Here is a 17,806-nt window from a genome sequence, read left to right on the forward strand (position 1 = left end):
TTTCTGAAGAAGGGTCTAGGCCCAAAACGCCAGCCTTCCTGCTCCTCTGATGCTGCTCGGCCTGCTGTGTTCATCCAGCTCTACACCTTGTTATCTCAGATTCTCCAGCATCTGCAGTACCTACTCTTTCTTATAAAAAGAAAAGCTGATTTTGTTGGCTTCAACATAATGAAATTGGCTCTTTAAGTAAGGAAAGAGTTAAGATTACCTCTGTTACTTAATTCCACAAAAGGGATCACGGAAAGTAAGTCAGTCAGAATGTCATTGTGCTTTGTATAATCACCAGTATCTGATACACTGCCTACATTCTTTGGTTTATTTATGCCATTGACAATAAAACCTAGAAAACTACTGTTCAAAGCATTCATTAAACTAAAAGGTTACTACGTTACGCAGGTGGTAACCTTTAACAGGCAAGAGACAAATATACTTGGAGGAGAATAACTTGCTTAGACTCCACTCCACAATCTTAAGTTAGATCACACAAATCATTTCCTTTCCCTGTAGATTTTGCTGCTGCCAACAATTTACTTTAAAGCTGAGGTGAAGATAATCATTGGAGCATTGTTACGGAGTATTTAAGATGCTGGAACACGTTGCAGAGAAAGAATACATACAACTCTGCATTTTTTGCTTTTTCCATGTAGTATATTCCTAAAATAGCTTATCTGTACCATGCCTACTTTGGAGCATAAACACAAAATGGTTGGGATGAATAATGGTTTCAATCTTTCATTTAGCATTGACAGCACACAAAGTGCTGGGCATTTGCCTTTATTAATCATTGTTTCTCTCGGTTGGTAGTGCTTATTTCATGAAGCCCTGAATTTGACCACTTAAATTTTCTTCAAGGAAAAATATTTAGTTTTAGAATTCAGTTTGGGAGAGGTGTTTTAATTGAACCTTGGGGAAAGAATTTTATTGGCAAATAGATCATTCACCAGAACTTAAAGTTCCAACAATTTTCTTATATTCACTCTCAGGATTATATTATTGCCCATCCCTAAATGCATACAGAACAGTCGCGAGTCAACCACATTGCTGTGGATCAGGCATCACATGTAGGCCAGACCAGGCAAGGATGACCGTTTCCCCACCCTGAAGGATATTAGTAAACCAGATTGGTTTTTCCAACAATCAACATTGTCATGATTACACTCTTGGTTCCAGATTTTTATTGAATTCCAATTTCACCATCTGCCATGGTGGGAATCAAATCCAGATCCCCAGAATATTACCTGGATCTCTGGAGTAACAGTCCAGCAATAATACCACTAGGCCATCACCTCCATTCTTTTTTTAAAAACTTACTACTGCTTGAGCCACATCTTCAGTTGATGAGGTGCTAAAATTCCCTTCTTAAACATCTCTACCTTGCCTTTCCTTTAAGATGTTCTTTGAAACCTATCTCTCTCTTTAACCAAGCTTTTAGTCACCGTCTAATATCTTTATGCAGCTCGTACCAAAGTTTACCTGCTATCACTCTCTCGTCCAACGTCTTGGTGTGTTTTACTATGACAAAAGGTACTATTGATATGATAGTGAAGCAAAAGCCACAAAGAAATTTTTAGTGAGTTTTGCACTTAGGAAAACAGTAGTAAACACTTGGGATAACAAACATAATGGAAATATGGAAATCAAGTAAAAATAAACGAATTAAATCTACTACACACAAGACGAGGTGACAGTTTTAATTGGCTCACAGGTTCTGCCTAAGACCCATCATCTGCCTTGATGATTTGCACCTGCATCAGTTGGCCCTTGTTAATTCGGCAGTGTTGCACCATATAAGCATCATCACTGTCCTGAGGCTGTGATCTGGATTTACTGATTTTTATTTGAAGAGAATGAGCAGTTTTAATTAATGTCTTCCTTTACCCTACAGCAAGGGGATCAGAAGAAGAAGAAACCAAAGAAGCACAAGAGTGATAAATGCAAGGCAGATAAACACAAACATTGCAAAAAATAGCACAGCATTTGTGGGGTTACACATGACATCATCGGAGTTGCTACTCCCATTTCTTAAAGATGTTTGCTTTAAAGAAACACAATCAGTCACTGTTTCATAAAATGAATGATCAAATATGAACTTACCTTACTAGAACTGCATGATTACCCAAGTTTTACCAATAAAGATTATAATTTGAATAACCAGCATTTGTGATATAATTAATTCAAATTCCATAAAGGGCCAGATTTTCAGCAAAGCAAGTAGCTAAAATTGGGACATTTAAAGGGAAAATGATGTGATCTTTGATGTGAAAAACTGGATGCTCATTGTCTTCATCGAGCTGTACAACACAGAAACAGATCCGGGCCGACCAGATATCCTAAATTAAAGTAGTTCCATTTGCCAGCATTTGGCTCATATCCCTCAATCCTTCCTATTCATGTACTCATCCAGATGTTTTAAATGTTTCTACTTGTAGCCAGCTCCAACAGGTCTGGCAAGTCATTCGATACATATACGACCCCCTGTGTGAAAAAGTTGCCTTTTAGGTCCCTTTTAAAATCGAACACCTCTCACCTTAAACCTATGCCCTCTGGTTTGGACTCCCCTACTCAGGGTGAATAGCCAAAAGACCCTTTTCCCCAATCCGGGCCCCTCATGATTTTATAAACTACTAAGGTCACCCCTCAGCCTCCGACACTCCAAGGAAAATAGCCCCACCATATTCAGCCTCTCCCTATAGTCAAGCCCTCCAACCTGGGAGGGCTCTTGTAAATCTTTTTCTGAACCTTTTCAAGTTTAACATCTTTCCTATAGCAGGGAGACCAGAATTCAATGTAGTATTCCAAAAGTGGCCTAACTGATGTCCTGTATCACTGCAATATGACATCTCAATGCACTGACCAATAAAGGCAAGTGTACCAAAAGCATTCTTCAATACCTTGTCTATCTGTGACTCCACTTTCAAGGAACTATGAACCTGTCCCCCCAAGGTCTCTTTGTTTGGCAACACACCTCAGGATCCTGCCATTAAGTGTCCAAGTCCTGGCCTGATTTGTCTTAGCAAAATGCAACACCTCACATTTATGTAAATTAAACTCCCATGTGCCACTCCTTGGCCTAATTGATCAAAGTCCTATTGTACTCTAAGACAACTCTTCGCTGTCCACTACACCACCAATTTTGGTGTTATCTACAAACTTACTAACCAACCATTCTTCCTATATTCACATCCAAATCATTTACAAAAATGACAAAAAGCAGCAGACCCAGCAATAATCCTTGCAGCACACCAGCTGGTCACAGGTCTCCAGTCTGAAAAACAACCCTCCACCACCAGCCTGTCTCCTACCTTCAAGCCAATTTTGTATCCAAATGGCTAGCCCTCTCTGGATTCCATGTGATCTAACCTTTTTAAACAGTCTATCAAGCAGAACCTTGTTGAATGCCTCGCTGAAGTCCATATAGACAATGTCAACTGCTCTGTCTCCAATCTACTTTGAAGAAGCGACAAGAAACCCAATTTATTTATTGTCACGTGTACCGAAGTACAGTGAAAAGCTTTTTTTACAAGCAGATCATAGTAAAGCAAGGATATACAGATCAAAAACAGGTTACATTGGACAAGTGTACACTAGGCGAGATCAACATTATTAGAGGCTAGAGTGTCCATTCATCCATACAATAATAGCCAGGAAGCTGTGCCTGAACCTGCTCGTGCATGTGTTCAGGCTTCTGTACCTTCTGCCTGACGCAAGAAGTTGTAGGAAATCATTACTGAGGTGCGATGGGTCTTTGATGATGTTGGCAGCTTTTCCGCAGAAGTGAACTGTGTAAATGGAGTCCATAGATAGAAGGTTGGTTTCCGTGATGGTCTGGGCTGTGCACACCATCTTCTGTAGCTTCTTATGGTCCTGGGCAGAGCAGTTGCCATACCAGGCTGTTATGCATCCAGACGGTACAGTCATAAAGTCAGAGTAATAGAGCATGGAAACAGGCCCTTTGGCCCAAACTGGTCCATGCTGCCCACTCACCTAGCTCCAATTGTCTGTATTTGGTCCGTATCTCTCCAAACCCTTCTCATCCATGTACTTATCCAAATGTTTTTTTAAATGGTGCCATTGTACCTGCCTCAACCATTTTCTCCTGCAGCCCATTCCACCTACAGTAACTCTCTGCATGAAGAAGTTGCCCCTCCGGTCCTTCTTAAATCTATCCTCTCTCGCCTTAGACCTATGCCCTCTAGTTTTCAATTCCCCATCCCTGGGAAAAAGGATTATATGCATTCATCCAATCTACGCCCCTCATGATTTTATACACTTCAGTAAGGTCACCTGTCATTCTCCTACATTCCAAGGAATAAAATCTTATCCTGGCTAACCTTTCGCTTTAACTCAGGCCTGCTAGTCCTGGCAACATCCTCGTAAATCTTCTTTGCACACTTTCCAGTTTAACTATGTCTTTCCTTTAACAGCATAACCAAAACTGTACACAATACTCCAAGTGTGACCTCACCAACGACTTGTACAACTGTAACATAACATCCCAACTCCTACACTCAATGCCTCGACCGATGAAGGCTGGTATGCTAACTGCCTTCTTCAGCACCCTGTCCACTTGTGACGCTGCTTTCACCGAACTATATACTTGTAGTCCTAGGTCCCTCTGTTCCACAACACTCCTCAGGACCTTACCATTTACTGTACAAGTCCTATCTTGGTTTGACTTTCCACAGTGCAACACCTCACACTCATCTGTATTAGATTGCATTTGCCAATCCTCAGCCCACTTACCATCTGATCAAGATTCCTATGTAATTTTTGAAAACCTTCTTTGCTATCAACGATACCTTTTAATTTTGTATCGTCTGCAAACTTACTAATAATGCCTTGTACATTCTCATCCAGTCACTTATGTAAATAACAAATAACAAAAGTCCCAGCGCCGACCCCTGTGGCACACCACTAATCACAGGCCTCCAGTCCAAGAAACAACCTTCAACCATCACCCTCTGCTTCCTACCATTGAGCCAATTTTGAATCCAATTAGCTAGCTCTCCCCAGATCCCATGCAACCTAACTTTCATGACTAGTCTGCTGTGCGGGACCTTGTCAAAGGCCTTACTGAAGTCCATAAAGACAACATCCACTGCTCTACCCTCATCCATCCTCTTGGTTACTTCTTGAAAAACTCAAACATTTGTCAGACATGACTTCCTGCGCACAAATCCACGCTGACTATCCAAATGTTGGTTGATCCGGTCCCTGAGTATCCTCTCCAATAAACTTACATACCACTGATGTCAGATTCACTCACCTGTAATTCCCTGGCTTGTCTTTGCTACCTTTCTAAAACAATAGAACAACATTAGCCATCTTCCAATCTTCTGGAACTTCACCATTGGCTAAAGATGAAGCAAAAATCTCTGCAAGGGCCTCTGCAATTTCCTCCCTCGCCTCCCACAACATCCACGGATGGACTTGATCAGGCCCAGGGGATTTATCCACCTTAATGTGCTTTAAAGGCTGCAAACACCTCCTCTCTGCTAACGTGTATGCGATCCAAAACATCCCCACTTGCTTCCCTTATTTCCTTAGCATCCATGATTCTCTCCTTCATAAACGCGGAGGAGAAATATTCATTAAACACCTCCCCCATCTCCTGCGCCTCCACACATAGACGGCCATGCTGATCTTTAAGGAGACCTATTCTCTCCCTAGCCACCCTTTCACTCTGAACAGAGCTATTGAACCTCTTGGGATTATCTTTAACCCTCTCTGCCAGATCCATCCCATACCCTCTTTTTGCTATTCTGATTTCCCTCAAGTGTACTCCTACGCTTTTTAAGAGTCATCTAGGGATTCACTTGCGCTCGAGAGCTTACGTCCAATGTATGCTGCCTTCTTTTTCCTGACCAGAGCCTCAACATCCTTTGTCAGCCAGGGGATCCCTAAACCTACCAGCTTTTCCCTTCAGACTAAGAGGGACATAATGTCCCTGGACTCTTGATATCACACTTTTAAAAGCCTCCTTTTTGCCAGTCATTCCTTTTCCTTCAAACAGACTCACCCAATCAACATCTGCTAGATCCTGCCTCATCGTTGTTAGATATCCATCCACTACGGTGGGGATTTCAGCGAACTTGTAGATGGCATTAATTCAGAATTTGGCTACACTATCATGGGTGTACAGGGAGTACAGTAGGGGGCTGAGTAAGCATTCCTGGGGGCCTCCAATGTGAAGTGTTATTGTGGAGGAGGTGCAGTTACCTATCTTTACTGATTGTGGTCTGTGGTCAGAAGGCTGAGGATCCAGTTACAGAAGGCAGAACCAAGACCATGGTCATGGAATTTTGAGATCAGTGTGGACGGCATAATGGTGTTGAAGGCGGAGCTGTAGTCAATAAGCAGGAGTCTCACGTAGGTGTCTTTGTTGTCCAGTTGTTCCAGGGATGAGTGCAGGACTAGGGATATGGCATCTGCCATATTTCTCATGCCCAAAGCCACATTGCCTATCCCTAATCAGTCCTTGTTTTTCTAAATACATGTAAATCCTGAACCTCAGAATCCCCTCCAATAACTCACCCACCACACTCCAATGCAGATCAGAGGTAGCCATAGAAGTTGCTGAGTAATGAGGCTAGCTGCTTAAAAAGTTCACCTTTGTTCTCTGGGACTTGGTCCCAATTCTTTAAATATTTGACTTTAGCCACACGCTCCCCTTTCTGCTTACAACTACCTGCCAAGACTCCTCGAAGCGTATAAATGCCCACTGTCTAGGAATTCTACAATAACAATATGTGGGGATGCTTTAGAATAAAGTTACAAAGAGCTGTCTTTTTAAAAATGTTGCTGTTATAATCCTAGTATCAAGCAACGATACCTTTATATAATCACTAATCAAAATTGGACATTTCATCTTGAAGAGACTTGGAAGTGTCAATCAAGAAAAGCTTTCCCCAGCACACCCATTTCAACAAAGTCATGGAAATCTGAGATGTCAGCCAAGTGTACATAATGAGGTAGCATGAGCTATTATACAGGGTATGGGGAGTCATTAGGCAGGGAGAGCAAGAGGGGTTTGTGAGGATATGAGTTGGCACAGGGGACGTGTGTAATAATTTTTTGAACTTTTATTTTGAAAAAGAAAGAAGATTCCAGCAGAGAGACAATGGCTTACGGGCTGTGCAAGTAAAAACTGGTGCATTAGGAATGAGGGCAGAAATCGCAGCATCAGGTTCACCAGCCCACCTCAAAAACACCTGACCACAGGCCTGTACACTTATCTAAAGCAAGAGGGGGAAAGCCTTCCTTTGTGTAGTTGCCTATGCTGTCTCAGTACATGGGAAATTCCTGGATTTATTTTTAATACAGAGATCAACTGTGTTAAAAAGGAAGGTTGTCAATTCACTGACTGATGAAGGAGGCTTCAACAGCAGGAGAAGCACCAAATCAGTGATGGAAACTTCTAAATTGCCATGATATTTTACATTTATGCTGATCAATTTCAGTAGAGCAATGTCAGTGCAAAGACAGACAGCTTTGCCATCATTTTAACGGTACAAGTTAAGGCTGTTATCATTGGATCACCATACAGATCAAGTATTTTTTTGCCATCAGCAAGCCATGTTCAGGAAACTTGTATAGTGGTGGCATGTAGCAGCCATTCCAATTTGACTTCCAGACCACTTCTCACAACTCTTGGATTCGACCTAAATTTGACACATCTGGGCTGTTAGAATAAAGTTGCAAAGAGGTAACGACAGCACAGCAAACATATTTCCAAATAAATCATTGCAAGCATGAAATTGGCATTCATCAGCGTTCTACTGATGTGAAATGTGGAAGAACGTGCGCTTGCATAATCTGTCATGTTTATTCCAACTGTTTGTATTAAAAATGTCTGGCTGTCTACCTGCAAAATGCCACTACCTGGACACTGGCTTTCATTCTCTGGAAACGGCTGTCAGAACTCAAATGATAATTAACAAAAAAATTTATTTCAAAAGATAAAGGCAAGAGGTTTAAGAAAATAAATGCACAGATAACAATGTACATACAAAAATGGAGGGACATCATACAATACTGCAAAATTCAAAATGTGCTTATTGTAATACATTATTGCCCTGCAAAGTCTAACTTTTTACTATTTATGTACAGCAGAATTAAAACAAATAATCCATGCGCATATGGTATTTTTAGAAACTGAAAAGTTTTTTTTTTAAAAAAAAAATCGCATATCAGAAATCTTGATTCAGAAGGGCAACCCCTTTACAAATAGGTAGCCAGCTCTAAAAGTTTACTCTACCCTTGTGACAAAATTTACAGGCGTCAAAAATTTATTTCTTTTTTATAGCATCAAATTATTTCTTTTAAAAAAACACGAATAGATATATCAAGCAGGAAACTGACGAGTGTCTGATTCCTCATATCAAATGGTTGGGGGGGGGGAAGGCGTGGAGCAAAAACTAAAAACTCCCCAGTTGAGACAGCAAAATGAAAATGCAAAAATGTCTAAATGATCAAATTCAGACAATCACCAGAAAATACTGCTGTGGATACAATAAAATGGAGTATCAGCATGACTATACTCAGGTATAGCCAATCAACCCTAGTACTGTGGTGCATCAACACTGCAATGTACTCCAATTAATGCAGTTATTTGGTTCAAATCATCTGAACGTACAATTCCTTTTTAAGTGCTGAATCATACCGTTTCTGTTTATATTACTCAATTTCAATGAGACAATTCAACTTTTTAAAAATACAAATATGGTTTAAATTACAAGACTAGATGATCTAATGTGTCACAGAAATCAGTCAGTCACTCTTCTGTTGTGCTCAGACATGTTTAAAAGCAAAAGAAAAATATTTCTGGAAGATTTCTTATTAAAAAGAAATATCAACTAATTTTAAAAATATACCAAAATCAGCTTCTGTGTTCTTATTTCTCTTAGCTGTGGGAGCAAACTTTAATAGTGTGTGCCTGAGTGTTTTTCTTTAATTACCTAACTCCAAAACACTGAGTGTCATTAGTACACAAGCTTCTCCAGCAATGAAGGGATTTGACCAAAAAAGGAGAAAATTTGGAAAACTTTCCTGAGTTCAAATAAACTGGTGACTATAATTCTGGTAAGACATATTGATTACAGCTCCTTCACTTAAAAAAAAACATAAAAAACACTAAGCAGAATGCTGCACTATTTTCTAGGACAAAGTTACACTTAAACATCCCTTTCATGGTCTCCAAATATGTTGTTTCAATGCTGCAATTGCAGTTTTTGTGCCATCATTTTTATCAACAGTTCTGAATAGTGCTCTAGCAAAGCTGTTGCCTTGCCATTCTCTAGAGATTCTGAGGCAAAAAGTGACTTGTTTACCAGAGGAGCTGAAACTGGCAAACATTCTACAGAGTTCATATGCTTTTTCGCAGAGGAAAACGCATCACACAGGATGGCCATCATCTGGGACTTCAGCTCTGGTGCATCTTCACTGGACATCACCTATGAAGAAAAACTGGATTACAGCAATGAGTTTTTTAAAAATACAATTCCTTCCTTCCAGAGGTACAGTTCCTTAGACAAGACCTGTTACCTGGCAGTGAGCCGTGAGACAGGGAGGGCCAGATGATTCAGACATATTGTAGCATACCATCTTCAACTAATGGTAATGCATAAGCATTTTGCAGTAGTAACCTAAAGCAAGAAACAGGTGATCTTTTCCCTTTTTATCTTTGGAATACTGAAACTAACTTCGAATAATGATTATACCTGAAACAAAAACAAATTGCTAGAGAAACTCAGCAGGTCTGGCAGCACCTGTGAAGAGAAATCTGAGTTGTTTCAGAGATCCAGTGATATTTTTTCATTTCTGGTGCTGCCAGACCTGTTGGGTTTCTTCAGCAATTTGTTTTTGTTTCAATTGTCCAGCACTTACAGTCCTTTGTTTTAATTTAATGATTAGACCAGTTTACTTCAACACAGTAGCTTATTCATGTACGGTAGCTCTGCTTTTCCCCCAACCACTTCAGCAATTTTCTGGACTGTGAATGTCTGAGTAGCAGAACTGCTTGTTTGCCAAGTCTTTGACTTTTATTGATCCAAAACCATCTGTGGCCTCAAGATAGCTATCTGTTTCATTACTGGACAAGAAATTTATCTCATCTTCATTTGCTTGTTAGTACCAATATGTCAGAAGAAGGCAGTTTAAATATGTGCTTCTATGGAGTCATACATAGATTCATCAAGTCATAAGGATGTACAGCACAGAAACAGATCCTTCAGTCCAACTCATCATGTCGACCCAATATCCTAGATAAATGTGGTCCCACTTGTCAGCTTTTGGCCCATATTCCTCTAAACCTTCCTATTCAAATACCCATGCAGATGCCTTTTAAATGTTGTAATTGTATCAGCCTCCACCATCTCTTCTGGCAGCTCATTCCGTACACGCACCACCCTCTGCATGAAAATGTTGCCCTTTTAGGTCCCCTTTATATCTTTCCCCTCTCACCTTGAACCTATAGTTTTTGACTCCCCCAACCCAGGGAAAAGACCTTGTCCATTTTCCCTATCCATGCCCCTCATGATTTTATAAACCTCTCTAAAGGTTACCCCTCAGCCTTTTCCAGGGAAAATAGCTTATTCAGCCTCTCCCTATAGCTTAAGACCTCCAACCCTGACAACATCCTTGGTAAATCTTTTCTGAATCCTTTCAAATGCTTCCTATAACAGAGTAACCAGAATTGAACACAGTATTCAAGCATAATCATGTCTCGGTCAAAAATGCCCAACGAAAAGTGAACCACAAAACTACAGAAGCAGAAAAGATCCTGTTGTTAGTCTAATAGGAACCTCATTGGATGGCCAGACTACTGTTTCAGACAAATGTAGTACTGCACATCTAAACTCAATGTAGTCAATTGGCATTACACGAAGTGTTGAAACATGGTTTCTGTCAAATCTGTTTGATTTAAGAATTTCCACAGCTATCATCTTCAAAGGTTATAAACCAGAAAGTCAGAAGATAAATCAAGGCACCCTACAGCAGAGTTTTACATTACTTTGATTTCAATAGCCATTTCACATTTTGATAGTTACCTTTTAACAGAAAGTTCTGAAGTATGGTCATTGCTAGCCATGGGCAGCATTTGTTGCCCATTCACTTATACGCTTCTATAAGAGCACCCCCTCAGTCTCCTACGCTCTAAAGAAAAAAGTTCTAGCTTGTCCAACTTCTCCCGATAACTCAGTCCCTTGAGTCCTGGTAACATCCTTGTAAATTCCTTCTGCACTCTCTCCAGTTTAATAATATTCTTTCTAGAGCAAAGTGGCCAAAACCAAACACAATATTCCATGTGTGGCCTCACAACGTCCTGTACAACTGCAACATAACTTCCCAATTTCTGTACTCAGAGCCCTGATTAATGAAGGCCAGTGTGCCAAAAGCATCCTTCAATGCCCTCTCTGCCTGTGACTCGACTTTCAGAGAACTGTGTGCCTGAACTCCAAAGGTCCCTCTGCTCCATTACACTCTTTAAGGCACTAGCATTCACCATGAAACTCCTAGCTTGATTTGACTTTCCAAAATGCAACACCTCACACTTATCTATAATAAACTCCATTTGCCACTTCTCAGCCTACATCCCAGCTGATCAAGATCTTGCTGCAATTTAATACCTTTCTTCACTGTCCACGACACAGCCTACTCTAGTGTCATCCGCAAACTTACTAATCATGCCTTGTACATGCTCATCCAAATCATGGATACGGATAACAAACAGCAATGGGCCCACACCAACCCGAGGCACACCAGCAGGACAAGCATCCTTCCACTATTATTCTCTGCTTCCTACCATCAAGCCAATTATGTATCCACTTTGTCAGCTTTCGCTGGATTCCATGCGATCTCACCTTCCAGAGCAGTCTACCATGTGGAACCTAATCAAAAGGCCTTACTAAAATCCATGCAGTCTACATCTACCGCCATGCCCTCAGGAAGGTTGATGGTCACTTCAAAAGAACAGTAACGAATTTGAGAGGCATGATCTCCCACGCATGTAGCCATGCTGATTACTTCTAATCAAACCCCGGTCTTTCTAAATGCACGTATATCTTATCCCTCAGAATCTTCTCAAGTAACTTACCTACCACAGATGTTAAGCTTACTGGTCTATAAATCCCAGGTTTTTCTTTGCAGCTCTTTTTGAATAAGGGCACAACATTCGCTACCCTCCAGTACCTTTCGGGACCTCATCCATGCCTAACGATGATGCAAACATATTAGCCATGACCCCCCCCCACATTTCTTCTCTAGCCTCTTGCAGGGTTCTCGGATATATCTAATCAGGACCAGGAGATTTATCCACCTTCATACATTCTAATACTGCCAACATCTCCTCTACTGTGATATGGACCATCCCAAAGAGATCACCACTAACTTCTCCAAGTTGCCAAGTTTTCATGTCTTTCTCCACGGTAAACACAGAGGAGAGTGTGTTTGAGGACCTTGCCCATCTTCTGTGATTCCACACATACATGTCCCTGGAGGGGTCCTATTACCATTAAGCTGCCAGTCCTGTCCCTTCCTTAGCTATGTTTCTGTAATTGCTACAATATCCCAGCCCCATGTACCTGTCCATGCCCCGAGTTCACCAGCCTTAGCGGTCAGCCTCTTGCATTGAAATAGTTGTAATTTAATCCAACAGGCATTCCTCACTCCCTGTCCTGTTCCAGCCTGACCTGTCTCTTCAACTTGCTGTTTCTGATTACTATATCTCCTTTCCCACCCCGCTGCCAATCTAGTTTAAACCCTTCCTTGCAGCACTAGCAAATCTGCCTGTCAGGATATTGATCCCCCTCCAGTTCAGGTGCAACAGGTCACCTCTGCCCCAGAAAATGCCTCAAATATCCAAGAATCTGAATTCCCGCTCCCTGCACCAATTCTTCAGCCACGCATTCATCTGCCATATCGTCCAGTTCTTACCCTCACGAGCACGTGGCAGTGGAAGTAATCTGGATATTGCCACCTTTGAGGTCCTGGTTTTTAAAAATTTTTCCTAGCTGTCTATAATCACTCTGCAGGACCTCATCCCTATTTCTACCTATTTCATATTAAATCAGAAAATACTCAGATGAAAATTTTAAGCATAATAAATTCTACTCTGCTGTACTTCATCCCCTGCTCTCCATAAAAAGGGAGAGCATTCAATTCTGATCTCCCTGTTATAAGAAAGATTTTGTTAAATTTGAAAGGGTGCAGCAAAGATTTATAGGGATGTTGCCAGGCTTGGAGGATTTGAGATGTAGGAGAGGTTGAATAGACTGGGGCTATTATCCCTGGAGTGCTGGAGGTTGGAGAGTGACCTTATAGAGGTCTATAAAATCACGAGGGGCATGGATAGGGTGACCATTCAAGGTCTCTCTCCTCCCCACAACCCCCGCCCCTCCCCCACCCCACCCCCGGGGGCGGGACTCCAAAACTAGAGGGCACAGGTTTAAGGTGAGAGGGAAAGGGAAAGATTTAAAAGGGACTTAAGGGGCACATGTTTCAGGCAGTGGGAATGTGTTGCAAGAGGAAGCAGTGGAGGCTGGTACAATTATAAACATTTAAAAGGCATCTGGATGGATACATGAAAAGGAAAAGTTTAAGACGGATATGGGCCAAATGCTGGCAAATGGGACTAGATTAATTTAGATTATCTGGTTGACATGGATGAGTTAGATCGAAGGGTCCGTTTCCATGCTGTATACAACTGTGACCCTGACTCGTGATACAATGTTAGACAGATATTTACTTGTTAAATGTACTTCAAGAATTTGATTAAGAAATTGTTCATGTATGAGAGAGATAGTAGGAACTGCAGATGCTGGAGAATCAGATAACAAGGTGTAGAACTGGATGAACACAGCAGGCCAAGCTGCATCACAGGAGCAGGAAGGCTGACGTTTCGGGCCTAGACCCTTCTTCAGAAATGGGGGAGGGGAAGGGGGCTCTGAAATAAATAGGGAGAGAGGGGGAGGCGGATAGAAGATGGATAGAGGAGAAGATAGGTGGAGAGGAGACAGACAGGTCAAAGAGGCAGGGATGGAGCCAGTAAAGGTGAGTGTAGGTGGGGAGTTAGGGAGGAGATAGGTCAGTGCAGGGAGGACGGACAGGTCAAGGGGGCGGTATGAAGTTAGTAGGTAGGAGATGGGGGTGGGGCTTGAGGTGGAAGGAGGGGATAGGTGGGAGGAAGGACAGGTTAGGGAGGCGGGGACGAGCTGGGCTGGTTTTGGGATGCGGTAGGGGGAGGGGAGATTTTGAAGCTTGTGAAGTCCACATTGACACCATCGGGCTGCTGAGTTCCCAAGCGGAATATAAGTTGCTGTTCCTGCAACCTTCGGGTGGCATCTTTGTGGCACTGCAGGAGGCCCAGCGGAGGCTTGGGGACCACTTTGCAGAACACCTACGCTCAGTTCGCACTAAACAAGTGCGCCTCCCAGTCACGAACCATTTCAACTACCCCTCCCATTCCTCAGACCACATGTCCATCCTGGGCCTCCTGCAGTGCCACAACGATGCTACCCGAAGGTTACAGGAACAGCAACTCATATTCCGCTTGGGAACCCTGCAGCCCAATGGTATCAATGTGGACTTCACAAGCTTCAAAATCTCCCCTCCCCCGACCGCATCCCAAAACCAGTCCAGCTCATCCCCGCCTCCCTAACCTATCCTTCCTCCCACCTCAAGCCCCACCCCCATCTCCTACCTACTAACCTCATCCCGCCCCCTTGACCTGTCCGTCCTCCCTGGACTGGCCTAACTCCACACCTACACTCACCTTTACTGGCTCCATCCCCACCTCTTTGACCTGTCTGTCTCCTCTCCACCTATCTTCTCCTCTATCCGCCTCCCCCCTCTCCCTATTTATTTCAGAACCCCCTTCCCTTCCCCCATTTCTGAAGAAGGGTTTAGGCCCGAAACGTCAGCCTTCCTGCTCCTCTGATGCTGCTTGGCCTGCTGTGTTCGTCCAGCTCTACACCTTGTTATCTCTTGTTCACGTATGAACTGGTTTTCTTTCCAGGCATTGAAACTGACAGGAATAGAAACATCCACATAGATGCAAAAATATTAATGAATATAGCCCATTCTACCAAGTGCTACAATATTCCTTTGAAACCTCTTGGAAAATTGTACACAGGCCTATTTTGTTGCAAATACTCTGCAGGATAGTGCTCTGGGCAAAAAAAAAAAATTTGAGACAATAGGTTTATATCAGTATTTAGGTTTCACACGGTTCTTTTTCCAACCTTCTTCACCTAACCCCATCAAATATGGTTCTTTTCCTTTATTACCTTGTGTTTATTAACCTTCCCCTTAAATACACTCCGTTGGTCACTTGAAACACAGCTTGTGAAAGCAAATTCAACTTGTTTTGATTCAAGACTATGGACACCAATTGAAGACTGGCAGGTAGGGGTAACAAATCAAGCTAGCTTTCTGCAATGTAATACATTTGTTTAAGAAATAGTGAAGAAAAGGTAGCTTGAAATAGGGAAAAAGTTGAAGTTAATCAATGTGCATCTACCTTGCTGTACAGCTGTAAGGCCTTCTGCAAACTGTTTTGAAGTTCCATAACAACGTACTCACAGTTCTCGACACTGACGACAAGATCTGCAAAAATTAAGAAAATGACTCAAATATAAATTCCCATGACTCCCTAACATACTAATAGTCCAAGTAAAACAGGAAAATACAATATATGCAATTTATGGATAAAAAATAATTCAGAAGTTGAATTGTTACAAATATACATTGTAATATTAAACTGTAGTGCAGAGGCGTGTGAAAATCCCTATACTATGGTCAATCCTGGATTTGGGCAAATAAATTTCAGGTGACGATAGATCATACATTAGTTGTGATGTCAGATATTCAATCTCCATGTTAACACATGATAAACGTCTGAAACAAAAACAGAAGTAGCTGGAGAAAGTCAGTGGGTCTGGCAGCATCTGTGGAGAAAACATTCAGAACAGCTCTGAAGAAGGGTCAGTGGACTCAAAATTTTAACTCTGCTTTCTCTCAGGTTTCTCCAGGAATTTGTTTTTGCTTCAGATCTTCAGCATCTGCAATTCTGTTTTATTTTACATGACAAATGTTATTTGGGTGAGGCAAATCCATGGCTAACACTTGCAACTACAAACCTGATCTAGATGTTATACCAATCATTCCTCTTGGAGGGATAGGGTTTTCACATTTAATTTGAAATTAGTGTTCTGATTATTAGCATGTCCACCATAAACATGGTCTGAACATTGAAATATTTTCTTATCTATAGTCAGTTATAGGTTTATAGAACTTGAAAAACACTACTGAAAGCACACCACAAGAAACAGAATCTTTGATATACACAAAACATTTATGTGATTTGATGCTGAGATGTTTCAATTTGCGTCGATTTATAAAGGCATACATGGCATTAGACCATAAGCCTATAAGATACAGAAGCAGAATTAGGCAATTTGACCCATCAAGTCTACTCCACCATTCAACCATGACCGATGTGTTTCTCAACCCCATTCTCCTGCCTTCTCCCCCTAATTCTCGATTTTATTACTAATCAAGAATCTATATATCTCTGTTTTAAACACACTTAATGACTTAGCCTCCATAAACTTCCGCGGCAATGAGTTCCACAGATTAATTGCCCTCTGGCTAAAGAAATACTTCATTTCAGTTCTAAAGGATCATCCCTTCACTCTGAGGCTGTGCCCTCGAGTCCTAGTCGCTCCAACTAGTGAAAACATCTTTCTCCACATCCACTCTATCCAGGCCCCTCAGTCTTCTACGTTTCAATCAGATCCCTCCAATCCTCCTAAAGTCCACTGAGTACAGACCCAATGTCCTCAACTGCTACTCATATGACAAACCCTTCATAAGAGGCAAAAACTGCTCACAATATTTCAAAAGTGGTCTGACCACTGCCTTGTACTACAGAGGCTGTATATCTCTGCTCTTGTATTTTAGACCTCTTGAATTGAACGCTAACATTACACTTACCTTCCTAACTGCTAACTAAACCTGCATTAAAAGTGAGAATGGCAGCCTTATGGCATGTCTGAATGCACTTGCAATCAAATGCTGCTTAAGATAGTGAGCCTCAGCCAAAAAAGTTCACGACTACGCCTGCACTGGAAACACAAGTCAAACTTTGATTTTTCAGTTGACTTCTTTTCCAGGTGTTAAATTGAGCTATTATAGAGTCAGAGTCATACAGCTCAGAAACACCCTTCAGTCCAACCAGTCCATGCCAAACGTAATCCCAAACTAAGCTAGCTAGCCTGCTCCTGGCCCATATCCCTCCAAACCTTTCCTATTCATATATTTATCCAAATGTCTTTTAAATGTTGTAATTGTTCCCACATCCACTACTTCATCAGGAAGTTGATTCCACAAGCGAACCACCCTCTGTGTAAAAGAAATTTGCCTCATGTCTTTTTAAAACGTCTCTCCTCTCACCTTAAAAACGTGCCCCCTAGTCTCAAAATTCCCCAACTTGGGGAAAAGAGGAGATTAACCTCGGAACAGATGGGAATTAACTCTTTGCAACCTGCACATTTCCCTCCACACCCATTAGAACAAATTAAAGACTTTAAAGGCAATTCTGCTATTTGTCACTAAAAATATTGAAGTCCATGGTCATTCTTCTGGCTAGAATATCCACCTAAACAACTTTAGGTCAAATTGAAACATTTACTTCAATTATGTTTAAGCATCAGGACAGTTACAAACTATACAAGGTGCGCACTACAACATTCATGTATCTTACGGTTTACACAAATACATTGTTGGAGTGCAGAACAGGCAGTGGAAG

The 17,806-nt window shown here is 41.6% G+C and overlaps 2 protein-coding genes across 3 annotated transcripts in view; one reads left to right on the forward strand and one right to left on the reverse strand.

The window, feature by feature from the left end:
• The window catches only part of LOC109913186 (uncharacterized protein DDB_G0280579-like), a 17,101-nt gene extending 14,950 nt beyond the window's left edge, over nucleotides 1-2,151 (forward strand). For both annotated transcript variants that reach the window (XM_048618123.1, XM_020512666.2), the window contains exon 4: nucleotides 1,886-2,151. In XM_048618123.1, the coding sequence (XP_048474080.1) occupies nucleotides 1,886-1,969 (84 nt within the window). In that variant the 3' untranslated portion in view covers nucleotides 1,970-2,151. The remainder of the gene's footprint in view (nucleotides 1-1,885) is intronic.
• A 5,776-nt stretch (nucleotides 2,152-7,927) lies between these two features.
• LOC109913188 (mitogen-activated protein kinase-binding protein 1-like) overlaps nucleotides 7,928-17,806 on the reverse strand; it is a 148,136-nt gene continuing 138,257 nt past the window's right edge. The window contains exons 27-28 of the mRNA XM_048618239.1: nucleotides 15,518-15,603; nucleotides 7,928-9,452 (exon numbers count right to left, since the gene is read on the reverse strand). Of these exons, the coding sequence (XP_048474196.1) occupies nucleotides 9,210-9,452; nucleotides 15,518-15,603 (329 nt within the window). The 3' untranslated portion in view covers nucleotides 7,928-9,209. The remainder of the gene's footprint in view (nucleotides 9,453-15,517; nucleotides 15,604-17,806) is intronic.

This window comes from Rhincodon typus, chromosome 39 (genome assembly GCF_021869965.1).
Source record: "Rhincodon typus isolate 14 chromosome 39, sRhiTyp1.1, whole genome shotgun sequence".
In the NCBI taxonomy this organism is placed as follows: domain Eukaryota; kingdom Metazoa; phylum Chordata; class Chondrichthyes; order Orectolobiformes; family Rhincodontidae; genus Rhincodon; species Rhincodon typus.